General features: G+C 37.0%; 1 protein-coding gene and 1 long non-coding RNA gene across 3 annotated transcripts; both read left to right on the top strand.

Annotated features, from left to right (window-relative positions):
• Window positions 1–2,400: 2,400 nt before the first annotated feature.
• On the top strand, window positions 2,401–24,880 carry LOC145814268 (uncharacterized). Of its 2 annotated transcripts, none has more exons than XM_082910894.1 (4): window positions 2,401–2,698; window positions 9,632–9,733; window positions 15,616–15,776; window positions 24,460–24,880. In XM_082910894.1, exons 1-4 carry the CDS (start codon window positions 2,599–2,601, stop codon window positions 24,565–24,567), a joined length of 471 nt encoding a protein of 156 aa, XP_082767020.1. In that variant the 5' UTR covers window positions 2,401–2,598; the 3' UTR covers window positions 24,568–24,880. The 2 variants fall into 2 exon arrangements, with proteins under 2 accessions (XP_082767020.1, XP_082767021.1); XM_082910895.1 differs by having other exon boundaries at window positions 2,478–2,698; window positions 15,616–15,802.
• LOC145814269 (uncharacterized) lies at window positions 15,809–24,267 on the top strand. Its single transcript, XR_014357609.1, has 2 exons — window positions 15,809–18,645; window positions 18,688–24,267. It is a non-coding gene; the product is annotated as an uncharacterized LOC145814269 (long non-coding RNA).
• Window positions 24,881–25,542: the final 662 nt, after the last annotated feature.

A 25,542-nucleotide genomic window follows, 5' to 3' on the forward strand; every position in this document is an offset into this window, starting at 1 on the left:
GTTGAAAATATGTTGTACATTTTAGCAAAGAATATTTAGTTATAGCAGCTAGAACTGAAAAAAGTTTTGATGAAGAAATAGGAAATAAATATTTTAGGAAATTACCAGGAGAATTAGGAAGAGAGATAAAAAATAAATGGACAATTTACTATGCCAACCTACCAGCAAGAATAGCATCAGGAGAAGTAAGCATAAGAGGAACTTTAGGAATAGGACCCAGAATAGTTTTCACATTTTGAAAGCTTAGAGAAAAATGTGTAGAAGTTAAAATACAGAAAGATTTGAAAAAACAAAACTATGATTTTTGTAGTAGTATAACTCAGCAATATGAAAACAAATATAATAGGAAAAAATATAAAAAATATGGAAAATATAGAAAAGAAAAATATTAGAAGAAAAAATATAGAAAACCATGGAAAAAAAAATAAAAATTCATTAGAAAAAGTAGAACTTTTAATAAGATAAATTATAAGTGACTATCTAAAGAAGAGAAAGATAAAAGAAAACAAAGATATGTTAGAAAACCTAGTAGTAAAAAATGCAATTGTTTTATATGTGGAGAACCCAATCATTTTGCAAAAAACTGTCCCAAAAGACAGAGGTCTAATACTAATAAACAGATAGAAAGACTACATATTATAGAAAATTTAGAAGAAGATATAGTTAGCATAAATAGTGATAATTCAGAAGTCTATAGCATAGTCAGTGATTATAAATATCAAATAGAAGCTATAAGTTCTGATAGTGATTCAGAAAGTGAAACAGATATAGGTAATCTTTTAGGACAACTTAACCAAAAAATAGAAATACCCCATTCCCATGATAATTTTTTTATGATGAAATGCAATGTAGATACTGGATACCAGCATAATTTTCAAATAGGACTAGGATTTGATACTACTAGATGCAATTATTGTAATTGGTTTCCCGCTAAAAATAAGAGAGCTCAATGTTTATTATGCAGTATAACCTATTGTATAGTTTGTCTAGAAAAATTAAATATGACACACAAGATAACATTAGAAAGTAACGATGAGATACAAGAAGACCATAGTATAGAAAATAAAGAATTACACCTAACTATTAGAAAATTAGAAATACAAGTAAGAGAACTTAAACTACAAATACACGAGCTAAAAACTAAGGCTAATTTTGACATAAAATGTTTAGAAGCAAAAAATAAACTGGTTAAACAGCAGATAGAACAATTTCATACTAAATACCCTTTAAAAGATAAACTTGTTGAAGAACATATGTACTCCTTGGAATTAGTCAACCTAGTTGATTCTTAACCCTTTAGTCAATACTTCCAAGCATAGTCAGATAACGCATACTTACCATTTAATTACCCAGTCATACCAAAGCCAAATTTAGTTGAGATCTCTTATGTAATCAAATTTGCAGAAAAAACTCTTAGTATAGATGCCATGATAGATACTGGAGCCAGTAAATCATATATTGAAGAACATATAGTTTCCCTAGGATGGAGTACAGCTTTAACAACCCCAGTTTTAGCCAGTATAGCCGATGACACGAAACAGACATATACACATTGCATCAATGGAGCACAAATTAGTTTTCATCACATAAGCTCTCAAACTCAACATATAGAGTGTTCCCTTTACCCCAAGTTTGGATTGAGAATACTCGACAAAACAATCCTTTTATATTAGGACTTAATTTTATACTTAGTCTACAGGGTGGCATGTTTATCAGCTATAGCAACATTAGTTTCTTCAAACGAACTGTACATACACCTACAACATATACCCTCAGCACCATTGCCCATTCCTCAGAGTTGCGTGTGACTCTCCAGTTCATAGTGAACTGGAGTGTATTATTGAGCTTGTGGGGTTCATTAAGTGGTCTGTTTCGATAATTCAAACCGTATGATGTATAGAAGTCATTGAGTATTCCATATCTATAAAAAATCATATTGATCGGATATCGATAGCCCATTATCGAAACACATTTTTATTAATGGTAAATTTGATTTTAAAAATAAATTATTAATAAAAATATGTTATGATCAAATAGTTAATGATATCCAATCAATATTATTTTTTACGAACATAAAACACTCAATAAATTTTACATATTCAACGATTTACATTATCAAAAACAAAATCGGTGATAAATTTCACAAACTTAATAATATATAGTCGAATTTATATGGTAGAATGATCCTATTTGATAGGACTTATTTCCATCTTATTTCAACTTTTAGCTTAATTTAAGTTATTTTGATATGTTTGGTTCAGCTTAATAATATAGCTTATACTTTTTCGTAAGTCAAAAATCAATTTATTTTTTGAGTGGAGGAGGAAAATCTTAATTTATAAATTAAAAATCAATTTATGTTCACAACTATAAAATATAAACTACTAAATTATAAGTTATAATTACTTTCCAACAGCCCTACTACATTATTAGATTATAAATTATAATCACTTCCCAACTGCTTTAGCAAACGGGGCCAATGGAGGGAAGCCTCTCCTTAAAAATCACTAAAAATATACAAAGCCTTTCACCAAACGTTTCAACGCTCATCCCAACTCTCTCCTTCTCTCTCTAGATTTCATCTCTGATTCATCGATAATGGAGATTGTACCAATTTTCCCCAAACTAGCTATTATCTTCCTCTTCGCTGCTTGTTTGAGCATGCATTCGATTCAAGCCACCGTCATCAAATACTGCAGTGAGTTCACTTCCCCCGCTTTTCCGTTTGGTTCCCGAGAAATCGGAGCAGGATTTAGTGAGAAAACAGTTTTCCACATCTCTTATTCTCTATTTGTTTATGGATTCTGAAATTTTGATTAATTTTATTGGCTTGATAGGTCTAATTTACATGTACTGATTTGATTGAGGCTTAATCGGCGATTACCTAGTTTTGATACACGTATAGTTAATAATTGTTTTCAAGAGGTAGTTTCTTTTCTTCATAACGTTTTCAATACTAAAAAGTTTTGATTTGTTTCTTTTCCTATATTTTCTCGGTCACCAAACAGATACTGGAAATTCATTGGATCTATTGAGCACTATTTGATTGTTGTAATGCAGAGAGTTGGTTTGGGCGTTGACTTATTTGTTGCTGTGAGAATAGTGTATTTTATATGCACGTATATACACATGCATTAGTGGATTCTATACATGCACATACACATAAGAGTGGACATTTTCGTTATTTAGGTTGATTATCACAACAGCGGGAGAGATTGATGCAGACGTGACCTATAGGATTAAGGTGGGATGGTGTAAGTGGAGAAGTGCGTCTGGGGTATTGTGCAATAAACGAATACCCACTAGACTAAAAGGTAAGTTTTATAGAACGGCTATTAGACCAGTTATGTTGTATGGGACAGAGTGTTGGGCAACCAAGAAACAACATGTAGATAAGATGAGTGTGGCTGAGATGAGGATGCTAAGGTGGATGTGTGGTAAGACTAGACAAGACAGGATTAGGAATGAGTGTATTCGGGAATGGGTAGGAGTAGCACCGATAGAAGATAAGTTGAGAGAGAATCGTTTGAGATGGTTTGGTCATATTTAACGGAGACCAATGGAGGCAGTAGTGAAGAGATCCGATGCTGTAACGGTAGATGGAAGTGTTAGGGGACGGGGTAGGCCTAGATTAACGTTGACTAACGTTTTAAATAGAGATATGAATCTACTTAATTTGACTAATGAAATGGCCTTTGATAGGGCCGCGTGGAGAAAAAGGATTCATGTAGCCGACCCCATTTGATGGGACTGAAGGCTTGGCTTGGTTTGGTTTGGTTTGGTTTAGTGGATTCTATACATGCACATACACATAGTTATATTTGTACATGTATTGTATATGTTTACTGAACAGTTCGATGGATCTGCGACTGATTTCTTCTAGGGTTTTTCAAATGAGTGCAGATGAGAAGTTTTGAAGCCCCTTATGTTTTCATATATTTTCTCGGCCACCAAACATACTACAATGTCGATTGCTTATTATTGAGTATGATTTGGTTATGTTTTGTCGACTTTAACCAATGATTTTTGTTGGTCAACAAAATTAATGTGTGCGTTTGGTTTGAGTTTTTTGGATAAAGTTTTTGAAAATTGAGTATTTTGTTTTTTGTGTTTTTTTTTGTTTTTAGTGAATATTTTTAAAATTTTAAGTATTTTTTTTTAAAACTTTTTTAGATGCGCCTTTGTAGACGTCCTCGAACGTCCCGGGAAGGAACGAGGTCCCCCGTTCCGTTCGATATTGGGCTCACTACAGTTCAGGACTCTAACATTGTCACGGTTCTAAATCTGAACCAAAGAGTCCAAATCCGGCAAATCGTTTTGAGAAAACAGATTTTGAAAGAAGTGCCAAACATGGACTGCTTTGCCAGATACAGAGTCGCCACCTAAATATTTTATTTTGGGAAATTTAGGAAACCCTGACTCGTTGCCTAAGGCCACGTCCGTCATCACCAAAGTTGCCTCGGCTCGGGAACTTGGGTACGATTGGGAAAGGTCACTTCGTGAGCACCCCTGCTCGCCCGATCAAAGATCGGCCTCTACTAACCATGATATATATTTTTGAAAACATTATGTGTTCTTATTTCGGTTATTAGCCTAGATTTACTATGTGATGCGCACAGCATACAAGTATAGACTGGGTCGCCTGAATTGGAGCAAAACATTTCATGTTTGTTTATTTGAAAACGGTTTGATGGTGCTACCCGCAAGTAGGCTAAGACGTGGATTTGCCACTCTCGGGTGGGCTTAGAAAACATGATTTTGCCATTATCTAGTGGGCTTAAAACATACATTTTAACGAATTGCTCTAATTCAAATAACCCAACCTTCACCTACAAGCATTCAGGCAGTTATATCACATAAGCATATAGCCTCATGGTAAGCATGCTATTCATGGCCGTCACTCACACGCATGCAAGGATGCTAAAGCATAAAACTTACCGAGTACTCCAAGCCAAAACAGAAGCTAGGTTAGAAATCCATGCATGATCCTAACTATACAGAAATGCCTAATGCAACACATGCAAAAGTGTAACTATAGCAGGCTCGGCTATTCTAAACATGGCATATGAAATGCTACAGCTAGCATGTATTCAACTTTGGAATTGAAAATACGATGCAGTTAGTATGATGCGCCGAGCCCGGTGCGTGCAAAACAGATGAATGAATGCAACATGCTATCATACTGTATGCTAATTGAAACATGCCCTAATCTAACCATCATAAGCTGGTAAATAAAAGGGAGAAAGACGTGGGGTTGGAAGACATGCATCACACACACGCACACTTATTACAATTATGCCCTCGCGCAGAGGGTCCGAATAAATAATATACAATCCCAAATAAATAGTACAGTCCAAATAAATAATACAGTCCAAATATGTACAGAATCCAAATTAAATAACAAATTTAACTAGGAAAGCATTAAATTGGCATGCAAGCCAGGGACTGCCTCAACTCTGCTTCAGATGATGAATGATGCATGTCCGGGTTGCTTTGGTGCAGAAATCCACTGCGATGCCCCAATTAGCCTCTGTTTGCCATTGATGCCGGAATGCTGTGCAAAGCCTTTGAAAGGCTACTGATTCTTGATTTGCTGCAACAGAGAGCAGGAAAAGGGCATGGCAATGTATTTTCACAAATGTATGCATGCCTCGATCCTCGTGCCACCAATCACGCATCTCGATGCATAATGGCCGAGGAGTCGATTTGCACGATTCAATATGAAATGAATGCACATATGGACACAACAAGGCCTAGACTCCATCATGGATAATCCGGAGTGTCGGTGACTGGGAATTGAGACACGTTCCGTCACTCGAAGTACGAAACGTCCCTCGTTTCCTGTGCTTGGGCTAACTCCTATCCCAAGCACAATGCAATATGCATGACATGCATGAATGCAACTAATATACAACCTAGCATGCACAATGCTATGAGATGGCATACACGATGCACGAGGTAACATGGCATACACAATGCGCTAACATACAACCTAGCATGCACAATGCTATGAAATGAAATGGCATACACAATGCATAATGGACTTATACCAACATGAGTGGACCTCAACCACACTCACATAAGAGGCCATAAGATGAAAAAAGAGATACTCGAAATGCGTGCACACGTGCACGCAAATCGAGGACCGAACCTAAGGCACGAATGCCACTCTACCAAAGCATGGCAAGGCATGGAACATGGTATGCAAACATGCAAATTTCAGCGCTAAAATATGACATAAAACAGCCCCGAAACATGGAAACATGGCACCCGATGCATGGAATGAGACCCGAAACATGAAATTAGGTACATGGAATGACCTGTGGCTATGCAAAGCATGCATTATTTGAACATGAAGTGTGAAGATAGAATCAAGATAGTCCCAAAATAAGCATATTTACAGTTTTAAGCAAGGCCAAATAATGGACACAAATAGGACTAAGCTAGCATGCAAAAATGGCCCCGTAAGAGAGGTAATGAAGCAAGTAGCAGCTGCTGGCCCCGAATGGCCAAGAGCCCTTCAACAAAGTTGAAGAGGGGCTCAAAATGAAGCACTTTACAGTTTTCAACAAGCCACGAATCTAAACACAAACAGGCCTAAAACATTGTGCAAGAAATGGGCTAAAAGGGAGACAAAGAAGCAAGTGATGGTTGCGGGCCTCAAACAGAGGAGGGCCCTTCAACAAAGTTGAAGAGGGGCCCAAAACATGGTATTTTACAGTTAATGACCAAACCCAAAACAGTGCACATGTAAGTTTAATACTATGCAAAATAAGGCCTAAAAAGAGGTTTAAACACAAAGAGCAAAAAGGGAGCCTCAAACAGCAAAGGACCCTTGATCAAACATGAAGAGGGGCTCAAAATAAGGCTATTTACAGTTCGGACCAGAGCCCAAAAATATAAGCACAAGAGGCTAACAAAAAATGCAAAAATGAGGCCAAAAGAGGAATAAAGAGGCAAGTGACAAAAGGAAGCCTCAAACAATAAAGAGCCCTTCAACAATGTTGAAGAATGGCTCAAAATAAGCCACTTCACAGTTTATAACCAAGCTCAAAACAGTTTACAAATAGGCCAAAAATACTATGCAAGAAAAAGGCATACAAGAGAGGTAAAGAAGCAAGTGTTAAAAGGAAGCCTCAAACAGGGAGAGGCCCTTAAACAAACATGAAAAGGGGCTCAAAATAATGCTATTTTCAGTTAGGGTCGGAGCCCAAATATGCAAGCAAGTATAGCTTAGATTGTATGCAAAAATAGAGCCAAGAAGAGGAGAATGAGACTTACCCTTGAAGAACCAATCTTTGACAGCCTTTGGACCAAGTTTGGGTGCTCCTAAACTCTGAAAAACAGCCTCAAGCTGCTGGTATGGAGTATGGAGGCCTTGTGCTATGAGGTGTAGTGTAAAATGGTGTAGGACTTGAGAGGTTTTGGTGCTTGGAAGAGAAGGAGATGGAGGATCAATGCAAGAGCCTTAAAGCAATTTTTTGTAACCCTCTCAAATGCAGCTGAGGGGCTGGTTTTATAGAGGAGAGGAGAGGAGAAAAGGGGGGAAAATGAAATTCAAATTTTCCCCCCAAAAGACCCCCCTCGGATACAGGATCTGGGGGGAAACAGAGGGTGCAGCTGTAGGGAACCAAGTGAGAGGGTCATGGCCGGCCAGGTTCAGAAGGTTCAGGGGGCCGGCCGGCCACCTCCCATTGCCGGCCGACCAAGGGTCAAAAGGATCAATGACAATTGCTGGTCAGCCACCTCAAAAAGGTGGCCTCCCATGTGTGCACAACACAACTATGTAGTCAAAACCCAGAAAAAGTGAACCAGGAGAGAGAAAAGACCATTTTTTAGAGGGGTTCAAAAGGGTCAGGCACAATTACTGGTCGGCCACCAAATATTGGTGGCCTCCCAGGTGTGTACAACACAAATATGGGGTTAAGGGTTCAAGAAAGTGGCCCCGGGGTGGTCAACATTGACTTTCAAGTGAGGAAAACAGGTGTCGGAGAGCGATGAAGAAACAAAGCTGGCTTTTCAGAACAATTGTTGGCCTTCCACTCTCCTACAAGCTTCCTAACAATGAAAATAAGGTCTCCACCAAAAATGAACCAAAACGGATGCAAAACGGAGGTTCGGGGACCGAAACGCGCGGCCCGGGGTCCCGAAAATGGGCTGTTAAGCACCAGAGGTGGCACTCGACCACGAAGTTGGTCTCTCGGGCCACAGTGTTCCTCAAAAGGGAGGAAATAAGGTTTATACCAAAAACCGGAGCAAACGGAGGTGGTTAGGCAGTCCCGAACCGAGGCACACGGTCGTCGGTTCCGAAAAATCAGAAACCGGGCTCCAAATGGGAAAAATGGCCTACGACCACGAAACGTAGCCTACGGCCACTGAGAGATGATCTACGAGACCTCTCTCTTCCTTCGGGAAGAGAAAACAGAGCCTGGTTCGCAAACCGAGGCAAGGCGCGAAAGAGTCCGGAAGTCCGGAGGCAAGGCTCACAGCCGAGACTCTGAAACTTCTGAACGAGCACGATATACAATATCACCGAGCGCTCAACTGGTGACGTCTGAGTCTTAAGGTCGATCAAAAATGGGGTGTCTACAGCCTTACTTAGATGTATCTAAAAAATAAAAAAATTATGAAAAAATATTTTTAAAAATTAATAAATACATAAAAATACGACAAATATATTGAATTCTAGTATTTTTTATTTTTATTTTTATTTATTTATTTTTTGTAATTTTGTAATTTAGTGAAAAAATTCACAAAAAATATACTTTTTATGTATATTTATGTTAAGTGTGTCTAAAAATTAAAAAAATTCAGTAAAAACAAAAAAATACGAAAACAAGAAAGTAGAATTTATGAAAAGTGTATTTGGAAAACCAAAAACAAGCAAAGTGAATTTTTTTTTTTTTTTTGGGGGGGGTTAATTGTGGCAAATTGATTGGTGCATTTTCTGTTTATAGCATATTAGGCAAAAATGGTTCAAATAAGTTGGAAAAAAAGTTAATTATTTGGAACATGGTAGAGGGATGCTTTAAGATTTTGCTTTCTGATTATTAGTTTTTAATTTACAATATGATGAAACAAATATGCAGGGACTAGGTTTTGGATTTATTGGCGACTAACCTTTTGTTTTCCGTTAATTGTTGCATTATAAGAAGCACAGACACGTGAATTTTCAAAAAATGCAGGACATGACACGTTGGGGATACGTTCAAAACATATATTTTTATTATATGCATATTTTTAAATATTTAATATGTATTTCATGTCAAATATTTAATTTTATCAAATTTATCAACCTTAGGTATGCTATTTTATTAAAAAAATTAAAAGTTTTAATTTTTTTTTAAAATAATAGCACTCAGTGTGCCCCTAGCTTGTCCTCAACGTGTCCCTTGCTTGTCCTCAATGTGTCCCAGCGTGTCCAACTCTATCTCGCGTGTCCGACATGTGTCCGACGCTTGTTCATGTCTAACATGTGTTGGACACCCGTACGCGACCTCCAAAGAGGTGTCCGTGCTTCATAGGTTGCATTATATACATATTTTTTTCATTTATGGCTAATATTCGATATAAAAATACGGTTCGATGAAATGCGACTAATATTTTCTGGGATTTTTTTATACAAGTGCAGATAAGAAAACTAATTATGTTGTTAAGGTCGATGATGTCGAGATATCTCCTTATCCTGTGTCAACCGGGGAGCCTACCACCTTCACCATCAAGGCTTCTACTGGTAATTCTTGACTTCCTCTCTCTCTCTCTATGGTTGGATAGTTGTAGAGTGTTATGTGATTTGCATATTAAATATGACCTTAATAAATATGATTTAGTATTCCATTATATCACTTTGATTTTCACATTTCCTTTTTAGTTTACATCAAAGTTAACAGTGTCATTGACAATATCATATTTTGCTCCTTAAATTCATTTTACTTAAATTCATCAAAGTATATTGTTTGTTTATTGTCTAGTCTCACATTTAAGTCCAATTGGGAAACATAAGCAAAAATACATGAACAACTGACTCTAGAAGTCTTAAAAACAAACTATATGTAAAGTGCTTAATAACCAAAACCAAACCAAGCCTTTAGTCCCATCAAATGGGTTGGCTGCATGAATCCTTCTTTGCCACTTGACTCTATTCAAGGTAATTTTGTTAGTCAAATTAAGAAGATTCATGTCTCTATTTACTACACTAGTCCACGTCAATCTAGGTCTACTCCTTCCTCTAACACTACAATCTGCTGTCACTGTATCGCATCTCTTCACTACTGCCTCTGTTGATCTCCCTTATATATGGTCAAACCATCTCAATTTATTCTCTCTCAACTTATTTTGTATTGGTATTATTTCTACCCATTCTCTAATATACTCATTCCTAACTATGTCTTTTCTAGTCTTGTCACACATTTACCTTAGCATCCTTATCTCAGCAGCACTCATCTTATCTACATGTTGTTTCTTAGTTGCCCAACATTCCGTCTCATACAACATCGCTGGTTTAATAGCCGTTCTATAGAACTTTTCTTTTAGTCTAATGGGTACTTGTTTGTCGCACAATACTCCGGATGCGCTCTTCCACTTAAGCCACCCTGCCTTAATTCTATGGACTACATCTGCTCCAATCTTCTCAGTAGTTGTGAGAATCGATCCTAAATAACGAAAATGTTCACTCTTAGGTAGTTTTTGGTTCTCAATCTTCACTTCTCCTCTGCTTCCATTGTGACTGTTACTAAAATTACACTTCATATACTCTGTCTTAGTTCTGCTTATCCTAAATCCTTTAGATTCAAGTGCTTTTCTCTAAATCTTCAACTTATTATTAACTCATTCTCTAGTCTCATCCACTAATATGATGTCATCTGTAAAAACCATACACTATAGTACATCATCTTGAATATTGCGTGTCAACTTATCCATGACTAAAGTGAAAAGATAAGAACTTAACGTTGATCCTTGGCATAATCCTATAGAAATTAAAAATCACCACAACCTCATACATATCCCTAATCACAGCAATGTAACCTTTTGTCATCCCTTTCTTTTCTTACACCTACCAGATTATATCCCGATGCACTCTATCATATGCTTTCTCAAGATCGATGAAAATCATATAACCACATGAATGTCTTTTTTCTTTTCTCTATATTTTTCTATTACTCTCCTCAAAAAATAGATCGCTTTCATTGTTGACCTACTAGGCATAAATCCAAATTGATTCTCTGACACTTCTGTTATATCTTGCAATCAACGTTCCATCACTCTCTCCCGCACTTTCAGTGTGTGACATATTAACTTGATTCCTCTATAGTTGTTATAATTCTGGACATCTCCTTTATTCTTATATTTTGGTACTAAAATACTCTTCCTCTACTCCTTTGGTATTTTCCTAGTCATCAAAATCTTGTTAAAATAGCCTAGTCAACCAAACAACCCCCTTCTTATCCAAACAACCCCCTTCTTATCCAAATATTTTCACGCTTCAATAGGTATATCATCTGGTCCCAAAGCCTTATTCAATTTCATCTTCTTAAGTGCAAACTCCACTCCAAAGTCCCTAATCCTACGATAAAACTTGTAGTCCTGGTTTTCGTTATTACTACTTACTCCCTCCCCTTTTGACCTACTTCCATGTTCCTTATTTACAACTTTTCAAAATAGTTCTTCCACCTCCCCTTAATTTCTTCATCCTTCACCAACACCTTAGAGTCCTCAACCTTGATGCCTTTAACCTGATTAAAATCTCTTGTTTTTCTCTCTCTTATTTTAACAAATTTGTATATCCTCTTTTCTCCCTTCGTACTATCTAGTCTAGTGTATAGGTCATCATAGGCTTTCAACTTAGTGTCCTTTACTACTTTTTTGACCTCCTTATTGGCCAATTTGTAGCGCTTAAGGTTTTTTTCAGTTCTATCATTCTGTCACTTTTTAAAGCTCTATTTTTTCATTTTTATTATCGCTTGGACCTCTTCCCTTCACCACCAAGTTTCCCTAAAGTTGGTTCCCTAAAATTGGGTCCCTTTCCTTTTGACTCTCCAAGAACTTCCCTTGAGATTCTTCTCATACAATTGGCCATCGAGTTTCACATAGTGTTAGCATCATCTTCCAAGTCCCAAATACCTTATTTATCTATTCTATTCTTAAACGTGTCTAGTTTATCCCCTTTTAGGTCCCACCATCTAGTCCTGCGACACCCACTATCTTTTCAAGTTTAGTATTGCCTTTTAAAGTATAAATCTAGTACCAAAATCTTATGTTGAGATGTCAAGCTCTCTTCAGGAATCGCCTTACAATCGCTGCATTTTGGACGGTCCCCTTTTTTTACTAGAAAGTAATCTATTTGACTCCTAATTGACTTACTCTTAAAGGTTATCAAATGCTCCTCTCTCTTCTTACCTCGTTTAAGAACAGGCTTTTTTAGTAGCTTTTTGTCTTTTTGGCTAAAATATGATGTAAAAAAAACTAATATGTTTGGGATGACTTTTTTATTTTTTACGACAAAATATGTAAAAAGTAGAGAGAAAATGAAATCTTTGACTTTTTGGTATAGGTTGTTGGCTTATTATTTTTTTTAGTGACTTTTTGGCTTTAGGCTAAAAAGTGATGTTGCCAAACGAGGCTACTAGTATTGGCCACCACTAGATCAGAAGCTAACAAAAATTTAAAATATTCTCTTCAGTCTCATTTCTATCACCAAAACTATACCCACCATGTACCCTTTCATACCCTACTTTGTCTACTTCGACAAGGCCATTGAAATCACCACCTATAACAGGGTTATCTCCTGTAATAACTCATCCATTTGGTCCCAAAAAACTCTCTTAGTCTGATCATCTAATTCTACTTAGGGGCTGTATGCACTAATAACGTTCACTATATTCTCTCCAATAACTAGTTTAACTAACATAATCCTATCACATTTCTTAATGACCGCAACTACATTTTCTACAAGATTCTTGGCAACTATTATTCATACCTCATTCTTGTATCTATTCTTGCCACTATAATATAGTTTAAAATCAGTATCCTCTATTTTTTGAGCTTTTTCACCCATCCACTTAGTTTTTTGTACGCAAGTTATACTAACTCTCCTCCTAATCATGACATCTACTAATTCCATAGTCTTACCAGTTAAAGTTCCTATATTCCACGTGGCTATCTTAAACCTATAATCTTGAACTAGCTTTTTTATTCGGGCTCGTCTAGAAAAAATGCGAAAACCTTTGCCCATTTTTCACCGCACCCAAGTGTCAATACGGTGCCCCTTGCTCACTTTTCGAAACACCTGGAGGCAGACGGAACACGTCACTTAAGGGGAACAACCTAGCATTTAATCGATTCAAAGTATTAGGCTTCATGTCATAAAGGATCTGAGCTGTTTTTTTATGTGTTGGCTGTCGGCTATCTAACACACAACCCTCTTTTACCCGAGCTTGGGACCGGTGGAGTTGTTAAGCAACCCCGGCAGAGTTATGTAAAGTGCTTAATAGTGCCCCCCCTAAAAAAAAAAAAGCATTTTGAAATTTTATACTTTACAAGAGAAACTATCAAAGCCTCTAAATTTGGATAACCTTATTTATTTTAATTGTTATGAAGCATGCAAAATTGATGAAAAAAATTGAATGCATTGAAAAAGCTTAAGACCTTCAATTGATTTATCTTGAATTTTGATTACCTAAAAAACTTATTGGTTGTATTGATCTAAGGGCCCGTTTGTTTTGGGTTAAGTAGATGGAAGGGGATTAGAATGGTGGAGGTGTTATTTAATGTTGTGTTTGTTTGTAGAGTTGGGGAGGGGATTAGGATGGTGGAGGTGATATAGATGGAGGTTGGGGAGGGTATTGAGATGGAGGTTGGGGAGATGGTATTAGAAAAATAGTGAGGGGATTAGAAATTTTTTTATTTTTTTTATTTGTTATATATTGGGAATTTTTTTATAAATATTAATGTTTAATTTTTATATTTTTTTATTTGTTTTATTATTTTATATAAAAATAATTTAACAATTCCTATACTAACAACTATTATCAAAACAAACGCAATTTTACTTAATCCCCTCACTATCAATCCATTCACTGGATTTAACTAATAAACTTAATATTACTTGGGGGAAATCTATGCACATTGTAAGAAACTTATGACTTTTTGTGGTGAAAGTTATGAATATTCCTGGTGTGTTTTGTCAATTTCTGGTAAAAGTTATGAATGACAAATGTATGGTTTGCACTCTAAAGTGAAAGCTATATTTTTGTGGTGAGAAAAGTTATGCCATTTTATAGTTTATGTTACAAAATTATGTGATGTTATTATAAAGGGCCATAACATATGCACCCTTTTAGGGATGCACATAGTAGCATCTCCCTATTAGTTGTGTTGTTTCATATCAATATAATTATATGTCTATATGTTCATTAATATTTTCCTTTTTTGGCCGCCACAAACTCATCAGATGAATTTGTATTGCACATGCATGTATCTGCATCTGTACTTTTGCAGCATAAGTTTTTATTTTCTTTGAATGCCATATTTTATTTATCATTCTCTTTTGATTAGAAAATTAAAATTATACCCATATGCATAGTTAAATGGACAACATACATTTTGCGTTCCATAAATGTTATCATTTTTGTTTATAAATGTCATACTTTGTATAGATTTAAAGGTTCAGTGTTATTCTTTTTATTTATTTTATTTGTTTATTTTCAATATAAAATACACGCTACAGCCCACAATGTACTTGATCTCTAGGTTGAGATACAAATTAATGCACATCCCTTATTGCACTGGTGGTAGATGAAGTCATCGATCAGTTTAAATTAAATTTTTACCAATTACATTGTGTCATACATTTAGAAGTGGAGTCATTCTGTATTTGACCTTTTTCAGTTGGATTTTATCAACTTGCTTCTAGAATGCATGACCTATCTATATGAGAGATGATGTCTGTTAATCATGATGAATGATACCACTAAAGTGTTAGGTTTGTGATTTACAAGTAAATTGTTCACTTTTCATTTAGTAAGTATAGATACGTAGTGAACCATTTTATCTTTGTATGGCTGTACTAAAGGGAAGAAAAAGCTGAGACAAGAAGTTGGGAGGTAAAAATATGGAAGGATGTATATCTCTTGTTGTCTTCTAAATTTAAATACACAAATCCTTTTTGAATTGTGATAAACTATTGATAGATTATTTGCATTCTAAGAGGCTTTGCTCTTATTTTCATACTAATTGCTTTTGGTATATGAGGCAACAAAAGTTGGTGTTTGTCGCCTCTTTTTAAGAAAATGCAGCCTTATTGCCAGGGCAGTCCTGATTGCTGCTGGGGCAATTCAAGGAAAATTTTCTTGCAATAGGGGGCTTCCTTTCAGAAATGTGCACAGAACCGAAATACTCTCCTTTACTCTTTGCTGGTTGCGAATTATCGATACTCCTATTATTGAAATGATTTCTGTATATATGTGTGCGTACTTATATATTGTGTGTGTGTGCATAAAAGATAGATGATTGAGTTAGTGCACAATCATTTTGAACAGCTAAAGACAGTTTCATTCATGTACCTCAGACAAATTCCATGCCATTTCATCACTAAAAATTGTCTCTATATTCATTCAGGTCAAGCCTTAACTGGAGGGAAAATGGCTCTTGATGTTTCGTATTTTGGGGTGAAAGTCCACTCGGAATCTCATAGTATTTGTGAGAAGACATCCTGCCCTATATCAGTTGGCAAATTTGTGCTCTCTCACACACAAACTTTACCAGGAATCACCCCGCCAGTAAGTAAAAATTATAATTGCATAAGGTAATTGCATAAAGCATACTCTTTTCTGTTTATTTTATGCTGCTGAGGTGATTCAATTGAACCAAGACGAACTCAAATGCTGATTATTTTGTATCAGTATTTTGCAAATGTCCAGTTTTCGGCCTTGCCCAGGTGTTTATGACTCACTTAAACTGCACTTTCCACCTTTTACATTGCCATTTGATATCTTCAGTCCAAACCAAATTGTTTCATGTTGATAAGAATTTTTTTTTTTTCTTGTACGATATATAATGTTAGGATCATATTTTATGATCGCTGATCCTTGCAATGAAGTAGCACGAAATGTTATGTTGTTGTAAATACATCCATTATGTAAAACAGGAGCCAGGCACCATTAGTCTCCTTTTTGCATTACATTAATTTAACATATATGGATGGCGGTATCTGTTTGCATGTGATTTAGTACATTTATCATGGCCTGCTTTGGTCCTTTGGAACTAGATTTCTGTAGCTGCCACGACTAGTGATTGTCTTGTATTGTACCCCATCTTTCCTGTGGTGATTGATCTATCAAAGACTCCCTTCTCTTGTTATGGTTTATCGGTCCCTTGTTCTCGTGGATAGAAGATTTCCATAATTTGGATTACTTACTGTGCCCCTTCATATTTATCTTCTATGCGCCATAAATCATAATTAGACACTTCAGTTGGCCACATTTGCTCTGCATCTTTCTTTTTCAAGAGCAAGTGTTCTTCCCATTTTGGCAGTTAAATTAAGGAATCCTGTGTCTTAGAGTTGTTTCTCGAATAACCAAAAATAATTATCTGTTTACCTTGGGGATGCAGTTTCACTCTGTTTTTGTAATGGTAATTTTAAATTGCAAGGAATGGATCCACAAGTTGCACATCTAATACATTTAGGATTTTTTTAGTTCTCTAAAATGATGGAGAAGGAAAAAAGAGAGGATAAATAAAGGGAAAATTGATTTGCTCATACTTGTTTTTTTTTCTTTGTATGAATAAAATTTCAAATTTTAAATTTCCATGAAATGGTTAGAAATCCAAGAAAACAAAAGGGAAAATGACATCTAAAATTAGTGAAAATTTCCTCACTTTTTGATCAAATTTTATCCTCCCTATTTCCCATGGTACCAAACAGAGGAAAATCACTATGTTTGCACTCTCTTTCCTTTCTGTACTATATTGAGGAACCCAAAAAAAATCATAACACACACTTTGACTAAATTTGTTCCCCTACACTTGTTGAATAGCTTGATATACATTGTTGGGCCTATTTCCTAACAATTTAAACTTTTGGGATAATTGGTGAATAACATGATATTATAGCTCAAGTTGGGAGAGGCCTTGGGTTCAAGTCTATTTGTTTGTATTTGGTCCCATTTTTCATCTTTTTTCTGTCATTTGCTTTTTTCCTTCTCTCTATGTATGAATGTTTGCATGTCCACGTGTAAGATGAGGTTGCACGTGAGGGAGGGTGTTGAATGGCTTGATATATATTGTTGGGCCCATTTCTTAACAATTTAAGCTTTTGGGATAATTGGTTACTTAGCAACACTAACTAAACATGTAATTCCATTTCTCAAGGAATAAGATCAAGTGATGTGAACGTACATGCACCAATTTGGCATGGGAATCTTAATTACAATTGTATAATTTTATGTCTTTTAATATTTTTATTTTTCTATTATAGTATCTTAATTATAGCTTAATTAGGATGATCTTATCAATATTTGGTTTCTTATTTTAGGGTTTTTGGTTTTCTATTTTGAATTAGGGTTTTGGCCTATAAATATTAGGTTGGCTTTGTAATGGTTAGCTTTGAATTAATGAGATATTAAGTATTATCCTGTGGCCATTTGTGTTAGGGCTGAGGCTCTCTTTGTCTTCTCTCTTTTCTCTTTCTCTTTCCCTATTGTGTACTACATCATCAAGTTTATGCATGCATGCATATTGATGAAGGACAAGTTTAGGAATTTTAAGAATATAGGATTGGAATTCTAAAAGGGATAAGAGATGCTTTTTAGGGTTTACAAATGGGAAAGGGGTAAAATTGTTTCGATTTGTAGAGTATAGGTGATATAGGGCAGCTTTAAATACATAAAATATGGCAGCCTTATGAATAGGTTTATGGTGGAAAATCATGAAAAAAAACTTATGGATTCATGGTTTTAATATAAAAAGGGTGTAGGGTTTGTAGGTCAGGTTGATGGATTTTCTAAAAATTTGTAGTTCGAGGGTCTGAGCAGCAGCCAGTTTATAGATTTTGGTTTCAAATCAAAGGCTCAAGGGTAGGGAAAGAGGTTTGGGTTTATCAGGCCGCAATATGGGAGAGTTTTGGGGCTGTTTGGGATGTTTTGGGACTCTGAATAGCACCCTAAGAACAGTGCTTTGCTTTCTTGTGGATAGAAGAAGGGAAAAAACAAAAAAGACTGCTCAGTGCTAAGCAAAACACATGTATCATTTTTATTAGGTCTAAAAATGGTAAGTGTTAATTTTCAGGATCTTATGTCATATTTATTAGGTCAAAAATATTTCAATGAGTCAGAGTTCCTTAATTTCTTGATTTTGAGTCATGGTCCTGTAGGAAATAGGAAAAGACTAGCAACCTATAAATAGCTGCATAATTCTTCTATTTATGTAATCTTTGTCTGCAATAAAAGTTGACTTTTGTAGAATTGTGGTATTGGTACACATGGAAATAACGAAATACCCTTGACTACTAAAACACAATTGAACATAGGTAAGTGTAAGATAAATTGATAGAGAGATGTAAAAATAAATTGATAGTATTATTGATTGTTTGTATCTTGATATACTGTCTATTACAAATGGTTCCTTATATAGATGTAGGTGTAGTGGATGGTGGTAGTGGTGTAGTGGGTTAGGTTTAGTGGAGTAGGTGAGGTGGTAGTGGTGTAGTGGGTTAGGTTTAGTGGAGTAGGTTTAAGTGGGTGAAGTAGGTGGAGAGTAGGTGGATTTTAACAGCCCCCCGCAAACTCAAGGGGGATAGGAACTAACCAACTTGAGTTTGGAGAGAGTAACAAAACAAGAAAATACATAAAAATAAAAGAGGATAGGTGACACTGTATGGTCGTGTCAGACCATTGGTGAAGACACTGGATGGTGGTGTCATAACGTTGTAGAGGACACTGGATGGCGGTGTCAGACCGATGTAGAAGACAGTTTATGGGGTCATGTCGGACCGTTGTAGAAGACAGTTTATGGGGTCATGTCGGACCGTTGTAGCAGACAATGTTGTGACAGTTGTTGTGACAGTTTACGGAGTCTTGCTGGACCCTTGTAGAAACTAACCGGAATCAATGTCGGGACAGTTTACAAAGTCTTGTCGGACCCATGAAGGAGCTAACCGGGATCAATGTCGGGACAGTTTACAGAGTCTTGTCGGACCCTTGTAGAAACTAACCGGAATCTATGTCGGGACAGTTTACAGAGTCTTGTCGGACCCTTGTAGAAACTAACCGGAATCTATGTCGGGACAATTTACAGAGTCTTGTCGGACCCTTGAAAAAGCTAACCGGTATCAAATGTCGGGACAGTTTATGGGGTCATGTCGGACCGTTGTAAAAGGTGCACCCTCAAAAGGTGTGCCCAATTTTGTCAAAAGGCGTGCCATCAAAAGGCGTGCCCAATCCATAAAAAGGCGTGCCATCAAAAGGCGTGCCCAATTCATAAAAAGGTGTGCCGGACATGATGGCGAGGCACGTGGGCGCCTTGGCTTGCGCGCCCGTTTTGTCGTCTGGTGGCAAGAGGCGCGCGATGCGCGTGGCTGCCTCGGCTATTTAATCAAGACGAAGGCTGAGGCTGAGGCAGAAGCTGAGACAAAAAAACTGAGAGAAACCTCTGAAAAAACTCTTCCTTTGCTGAGAGAGAAACGCTGTAATACGTTGGAACACTCTGTTGCCCAGAAAATGGCTTCGTCTTCCCGTGGGCTGCTCACTCTCTTTCCCGACCTCAATGAGTCAACAAGAGAGAGAACTGGTGCGGTGGCCAGTGAACCTCAACCAAACACCTCTGTGTTTGCTCCGTTGAACTTTCCGATGCGGTCGGTGGAGCAAAGAATGGCAGTGCAGTCGGATGTGGAGGCCAATCAGTATACTTTGAAGGCATGTGTGGAGTCCATGACGGCGGTTACAAATCTGTCGCACCGACTGCAGAGTAGGACAAATGAGGTGCAGCAGTTAAACTCCCAGCTGGCTCTGCTCCAACGCATGTATAAGGATGCGCGAGCAGAGATAAGCGTGCTAAGGGCAGAAAACAAGGAGCTGAAGCGGAAGGCCACCGTGATGTTCCGATTTGGAGGTCCACCATATGCGGTAGTGGAGGAGCAGGGAGGAGGAAACTTGCTTGGTGGTCTAGGAAGCACGGAGGCAACACCGTCAAGGGCCGCCCAGGACGGAGGCAAGAAGAAGAGACCGGCGGAATAGGCGAAGAAGTGAGGTCGATTGGTGGCCGGCTGCAGAAAAGAAAACAAAGCTGTTGTTGTGTTTTTTTTTTTTTTTTTTTTTTTTTTGTGTAAAATTGTGATTGGGGTGGATCCCTGAGATGAATAAAATATGGTATGGTGTGCAAAGCTATATGGTATGAATGGAAGTGGAAAAAGATTAAAAATAATGTGAAAGAAAAATAAAGAAAGAAATAATAAAAATATAATTGAAATAAAAAATGAAAGATGGGAAAATAAGGAAAATGGTTTAGAGAAAATAAATAAAAAATAATGTTTTTTTTTTTTTTTTTTAAAGGTAATATAATAAAAAGAGATGAGACAATTAATACGAGTCTACCACTGCCAGCACTCCACTTTCTGAATATAATATAACCCACTCTCTATCTGATGTTTACCCACATGCCTTCTCTCTCTCATCTTTCCACTGTCCAACCCACCATTTTTTTAATCACTCCACTTTTTTTGTTTTTTGGTTTAAAAATAAAAAGAAGTATGGGTATATGCAAAAGGTGGGGGATGATGGGGTAAAAATAAAATAAAATAAAAGAAAATGATGACCAAAGAAAAACACAGCTGTAAACAACACGAAGGGCATTGGGTAGTGGGATTGTTGTTGGAGACAACTTCTTTGTATACTATCTGTCATGTTTCACCACCAAGCATGCACCTCTCTTGTATGTATTTGAGACTAGGAGAGTTCTGCAGCCAGCATTTTGGCCAAATAAAATATCTGTATCCAATCTGTCACCCACCATACTTGACTTAGTGCGATTAAGGGCAAAGGGGCTTGGTGTTGGGCACACCTGGAACCCATATTGGTTCATAATTCCGATACGGGATTGCCTAAAGCTGTGAAATTGAGGTGTTCTCTTTGTGACGCTCTCTTCTCTGCTTCGAACCCATCAAGGACTGCTTCAGAGCATCTCAAGAGAGGGACTTGCCCGAATTTCAATTCCGCCCCAAAACCCATTTCCTCTGTTTCTCCCACTTCGCTTCCTGGTCTCACTTCCCTTCTTCTACTTCTCACCACCATCCTAACCACCGCAAACGCTCTTCTTCCGGTGGTCGAGGCGGCGGAGCTTCTTCTTCTTCTTCTTACCAGGTTCCTCTGCTTGCTATTGTTGATCCGACCCGGTTTTCGGTGGAGCTTGCTTACCCGCCGGCGGTGTCGGTGGCTACTGTTGTTACGGCGAGTGCTGGCGGAAGCGGCGGCGGTTGTTTTTATGGTCAGCAACAGCATTTGATGTTGTCAGGTGGGAAAGAAGATTTGGGTGCTTTAGCTATGTTGGAAGACAGTGTGAAGAAGCTGAAAAGTCCAAAAGCGTCGGCTGGACCAACTCTGAGCAAGACCCAGATTGATTCAGTACTTGATTATCTCGCTGATTGGGTCTATGAGTCTTGTGGGTCTGTCTCATAATGAGCTTATCGCCCTTCCAAATTACACCATCGCAGTCAAAGAGAAAAGCATCAACAGAATGCAAGAGATCTGTAACGCTGTGAGGAGAGAGAAGCTGGGGTGGTGCCGCACAGTCTTCGCCGTCTTTCCACACAGTTACACTACTCCAATCCAACCATTACTCTCTCTCTCTCTCCAGAAGTACACAGAAACAACTGAGGGAGTGAATAAGGCTCCTGCTGATGAAGGTATTTTCTGAGAGAGAGATGAAGTTACAGCGGAGTCAGGGTACTGCTGATGAAGGTATTTTCTGAGAGAGAGATGAAGTTACAGCGGAGTCAGGGTATGTGTAAAGGTCCGGCGGGCGGCCAAGGCGAGGCTGCCGCCCGCCGGGGAAGCAGAATGACCAGGTTCTTAACCTTGCTCTGATACCATGTAAGATAAATTGATAGAGAGATGTAAAAATAAATTGATAGTATTATTGATTGTTTGTATCTTGATATACTGTCTATTACAAATGGTTCCTTATATAGATGTAGGTGTAGTGGATGGTGGTAGTGGTGTAGTGGGTTAGGTTTAGTGGAGTAGGTGAGGTGGTAGTGGTGTAGTGGGTTAGGTTTAGTGGAGTAGGTTTAAGTGGGTGAAGTAGGTGGAGAGTAGGTGGATTTTAACAGTAAGTATATCCAACATTATATTAATCTATAGAAGACATTACAATAAGACTCAAGTAAACCCTAAAATTGATGACATTAGGTGTAAAGCATCACGTACACGTACATACATATGTTCCTCTTTTTTTTTCTTCCCATGCTCCGCATCACGTACATACATACATACTACAAATATCTGATATATGCATATCTGTTTGTTGTGTGGGCAAGATATCTATTATCTAATACATCACTTGCATATTTTGTTGCTTCATATAAATTGGCATGATCCTTAATTTTGTTATATGAAATTGAGAGAGATTGAGACTTATTTTTAGGTCCCTAGGTTTTACCTCAGAAATATTGATCTTGTAAAACCTTGTATTTTTGTTTCTCAATATTGAATGCGCGTCAATCACCACTTTTATTGCAGTTTCTGAGACATAGGAATGTAACGCAAGTTCAGTTGTGGGGTGCTGTACTGCACATGCACACACAGTCGGTGCTACATTTAAAATTGGCTCTTTTCTTAGATTATTCTGAAGCCCCTAATCACTGAATTTCGCTTTTCCCCTACATGTATTATTATTATGCATAATGGGATGCAGATGCAGTTTTTAATTACAATACTAAATCAATCTCTATATCTTCCAAATCTTTCCAAAGCATGGAGTAACTCAAAACAAGACTGTTTTCTGAAGGTCATATCTTTTTCTAATGGTGTATCTTATTTATTGGTGTTATAGCTTCATTCATGAACTCCTGGAGTGCCCCCCTTGGAAACAGTAAATTGTTTTACAGATGGTTTTGTCTACTTAGTATATTGTTTTAACCACTCACTAAAACAGTGACTGACTGTGGTTCCCTGTCTGTCTGTAGTATCTTGCTTTTCTGTTGTGGAATCAATATGCATCAAATGTGCTAGCTTCCTGGGTTTGGGTTCAATTCCATTTTGTTTGTTTGTGTTGTGTGAATTGTCGGTGAGGGTAGTGGTGGTTGTTTGGGGTGGAAGGGGGGAAGGTGCCAATGTATGCCCAATCTGTTGTAGATCCAAACAAGAGGTGACAATGGGGCTAGTTTGGTGTTGCACGGCGTGGGGGCATTGTTGTGGAGGGAGATGATTGAGTGTAGTGAGACAGAGAGAGAGAGAGAGAGAGAGAGAGAGGGGGGGGGGGAGGAGATTTTGGAGATAAAAGAGAGGGAGAGACGAAGAGGCAGATGTAGGGGAAGGGTGCTTAGGTAAATTCAATTATTTGTGGAAGGGTAAATTGGTATATGTGTTTACTCTGTTAATGGTGTTAACATTAGGGGGAGATCAGTGTAATTATATGAAAACTGTGGGGCTCATTGTATTTTTTTCAAATCTCAGGAAAGTCGGTGTAATTTATCCACTTTGTTTTGTGTAAATACTTCTTGTGGCGTGCAAGCATGCACTAGTGCACATACTTGCCTGTCAAGTTTCATTCAATTTTGTTGTGCTGTGACCATCAATTTGCTATTAATATTTCACTTTCGTCTATTCTCCTAATCTAGCATTTGAAATGTTCTCATCAGCCTAAAATGTAACCTTTTCAATCATCACAAGGCACAGAATTATCCTATAAAATGTTGATCCTTCTTGTATATAATTTGTGTAAGAGAGTTAATGTTTTACCATTTTCCTTCCTTAATTTGTACCCTTCTCTACGTGTGTGCGTGCAGACGTGCACATTTAAGCTGTGTTTGGATCATGGATTTGGAAATAGAAAGAGAAAGGAAAGGCAAGTTAAATGGAGAAAAAATTTAGCTTATATTTCATTTACATTTCTCTCATTTTTCCTTTCCCTTGTCAAATCCCTATCTAACTTCAATGATCCAAAAACAGCCCTAGAGGGGTTTTGTGCGTGCACTTTTTTGCTGTGAGAATTGAGCGAGAAAATGAAACTTAGAAGCTGACATTTTCTTCTTAGTAATCTTTGTATTTAATTTCCAAAGATCCTAGTGAATTCTTATGCATAGGTAATCAGAACATAATATTTGGAATGTTCTTCTCTTTACTTCTATCTTGCATCAGCAATTCAACGTTGCAATTTGGTTTATTATTGTCATCTCATTTAACCCTAGAACATATACCCATTTTAATTCAGGTTATTTTTCAAAAATGACAAAGTGTTTGTTATGTTCAGGGCTCCTACACTCTTAAAATGAAGATGGAAGATGAGAAGAAACATCAGTTGACTTGCATTAGCTTCAACTTCAACATTGGGCTTGGTTCATCTGTGTCCTCTATTTGAGGATCTCGTAAGAATGCATCAAATATTATTTCATCTTGTGATGTTTGTAAGAAACTTTTCCATGAAAGTACAAGTTCTTGTCTACTGATGTGCTTCAATCTCTTCACATATTCCTCTTGTAGTAATGTAAGTATCCATGAAGAACATATGGTACACATGTTCTGTTCAGACTGTCGAGTTTAAGGAACAATGTGCTTGATTACCGAATAGCTCATCAAAATGTCGCAACATGCCATGTGTGACATTCACTTTCCTTGTTCATGTATCTGTTTGAACCCATTATGTGCTTTCTTCATCATATTATTGGCACCAATAATGTTTTCCTGGTGTTTTTGTTTTTGTGATAATAGGTAGGTAAAGAAAGGGAGACTTACGTGTAGGTTTTAATAGGTGAATTTATTAATAACGTTTTGCAACAAACATTATTTAAAAACGTCACTAATTGTTAATTTCAGTGACAGTTTAGAAATTGTAATAAAAATGTCACTAAGTATAAGTTTTAATGACGGTTTAAAAAATTCTAAAAAAAATCATTAATTTTCAATTTTTAGCAGCAGTTTGAAAAATTCGTCTCAGAAAAACGTCATTAATTGAAAGTTTTAGTTATAATTTATAAAAATCGTAATAAAAAAATCACTAATTATTATCAATTTTTAATGAAATATGCAAAGAGCTATCATAAATAATTATTTTTAACGGCGATTTTATTAGGATTTACTTTTAATAATACTTGATGGGAATGAAGTCTAATTATTAAAATGTTGATAGTTTAGTCATAAAGAAACTCTGAAGCTATTATTCTTTACATGTATGATTGTAAAGATGATTAGTTGTTCAATCTTACCAGGATTTGAAAAATGAACCAAGTGATTTTTGCGTAGATATCGACTAGACTTCCCTGCGCAGTCTGTGCAGGATGGCACGGTTGATGGACAACTTTCTCAATGTTGTATTGATATGAGTTTGTACCATAAT

This window comes from Camellia sinensis, unplaced genomic scaffold (genome assembly GCF_055761805.1).
Source record: "Camellia sinensis isolate YWXY unplaced genomic scaffold, ASM5576180v1 Unanchor1, whole genome shotgun sequence".
NCBI classification, from domain to species: domain Eukaryota; kingdom Viridiplantae; phylum Streptophyta; class Magnoliopsida; order Ericales; family Theaceae; genus Camellia; species Camellia sinensis.

Bases quoted from the DNA above. Each gene is read 5' to 3' on its own strand.
- LOC145814268 (XM_082910894.1), top strand. From the start codon at position 2,599: ATGGAGATTGTACCAATTTTCCCCAAACTAGCTATTATCTTCCTCTTC. The intron at 2,699-9,631 runs GTGAGTTCACTT...ATACAAGTGCAG, and splicing joins CACCGTCATCAAATACTGCA to ATAAGAAAACTAATTATGTT. The intron at 9,734-15,615 runs GTAATTCTTGAC...ATATTCATTCAG, and splicing joins CACCATCAAGGCTTCTACTG to GTCAAGCCTTAACTGGAGGG.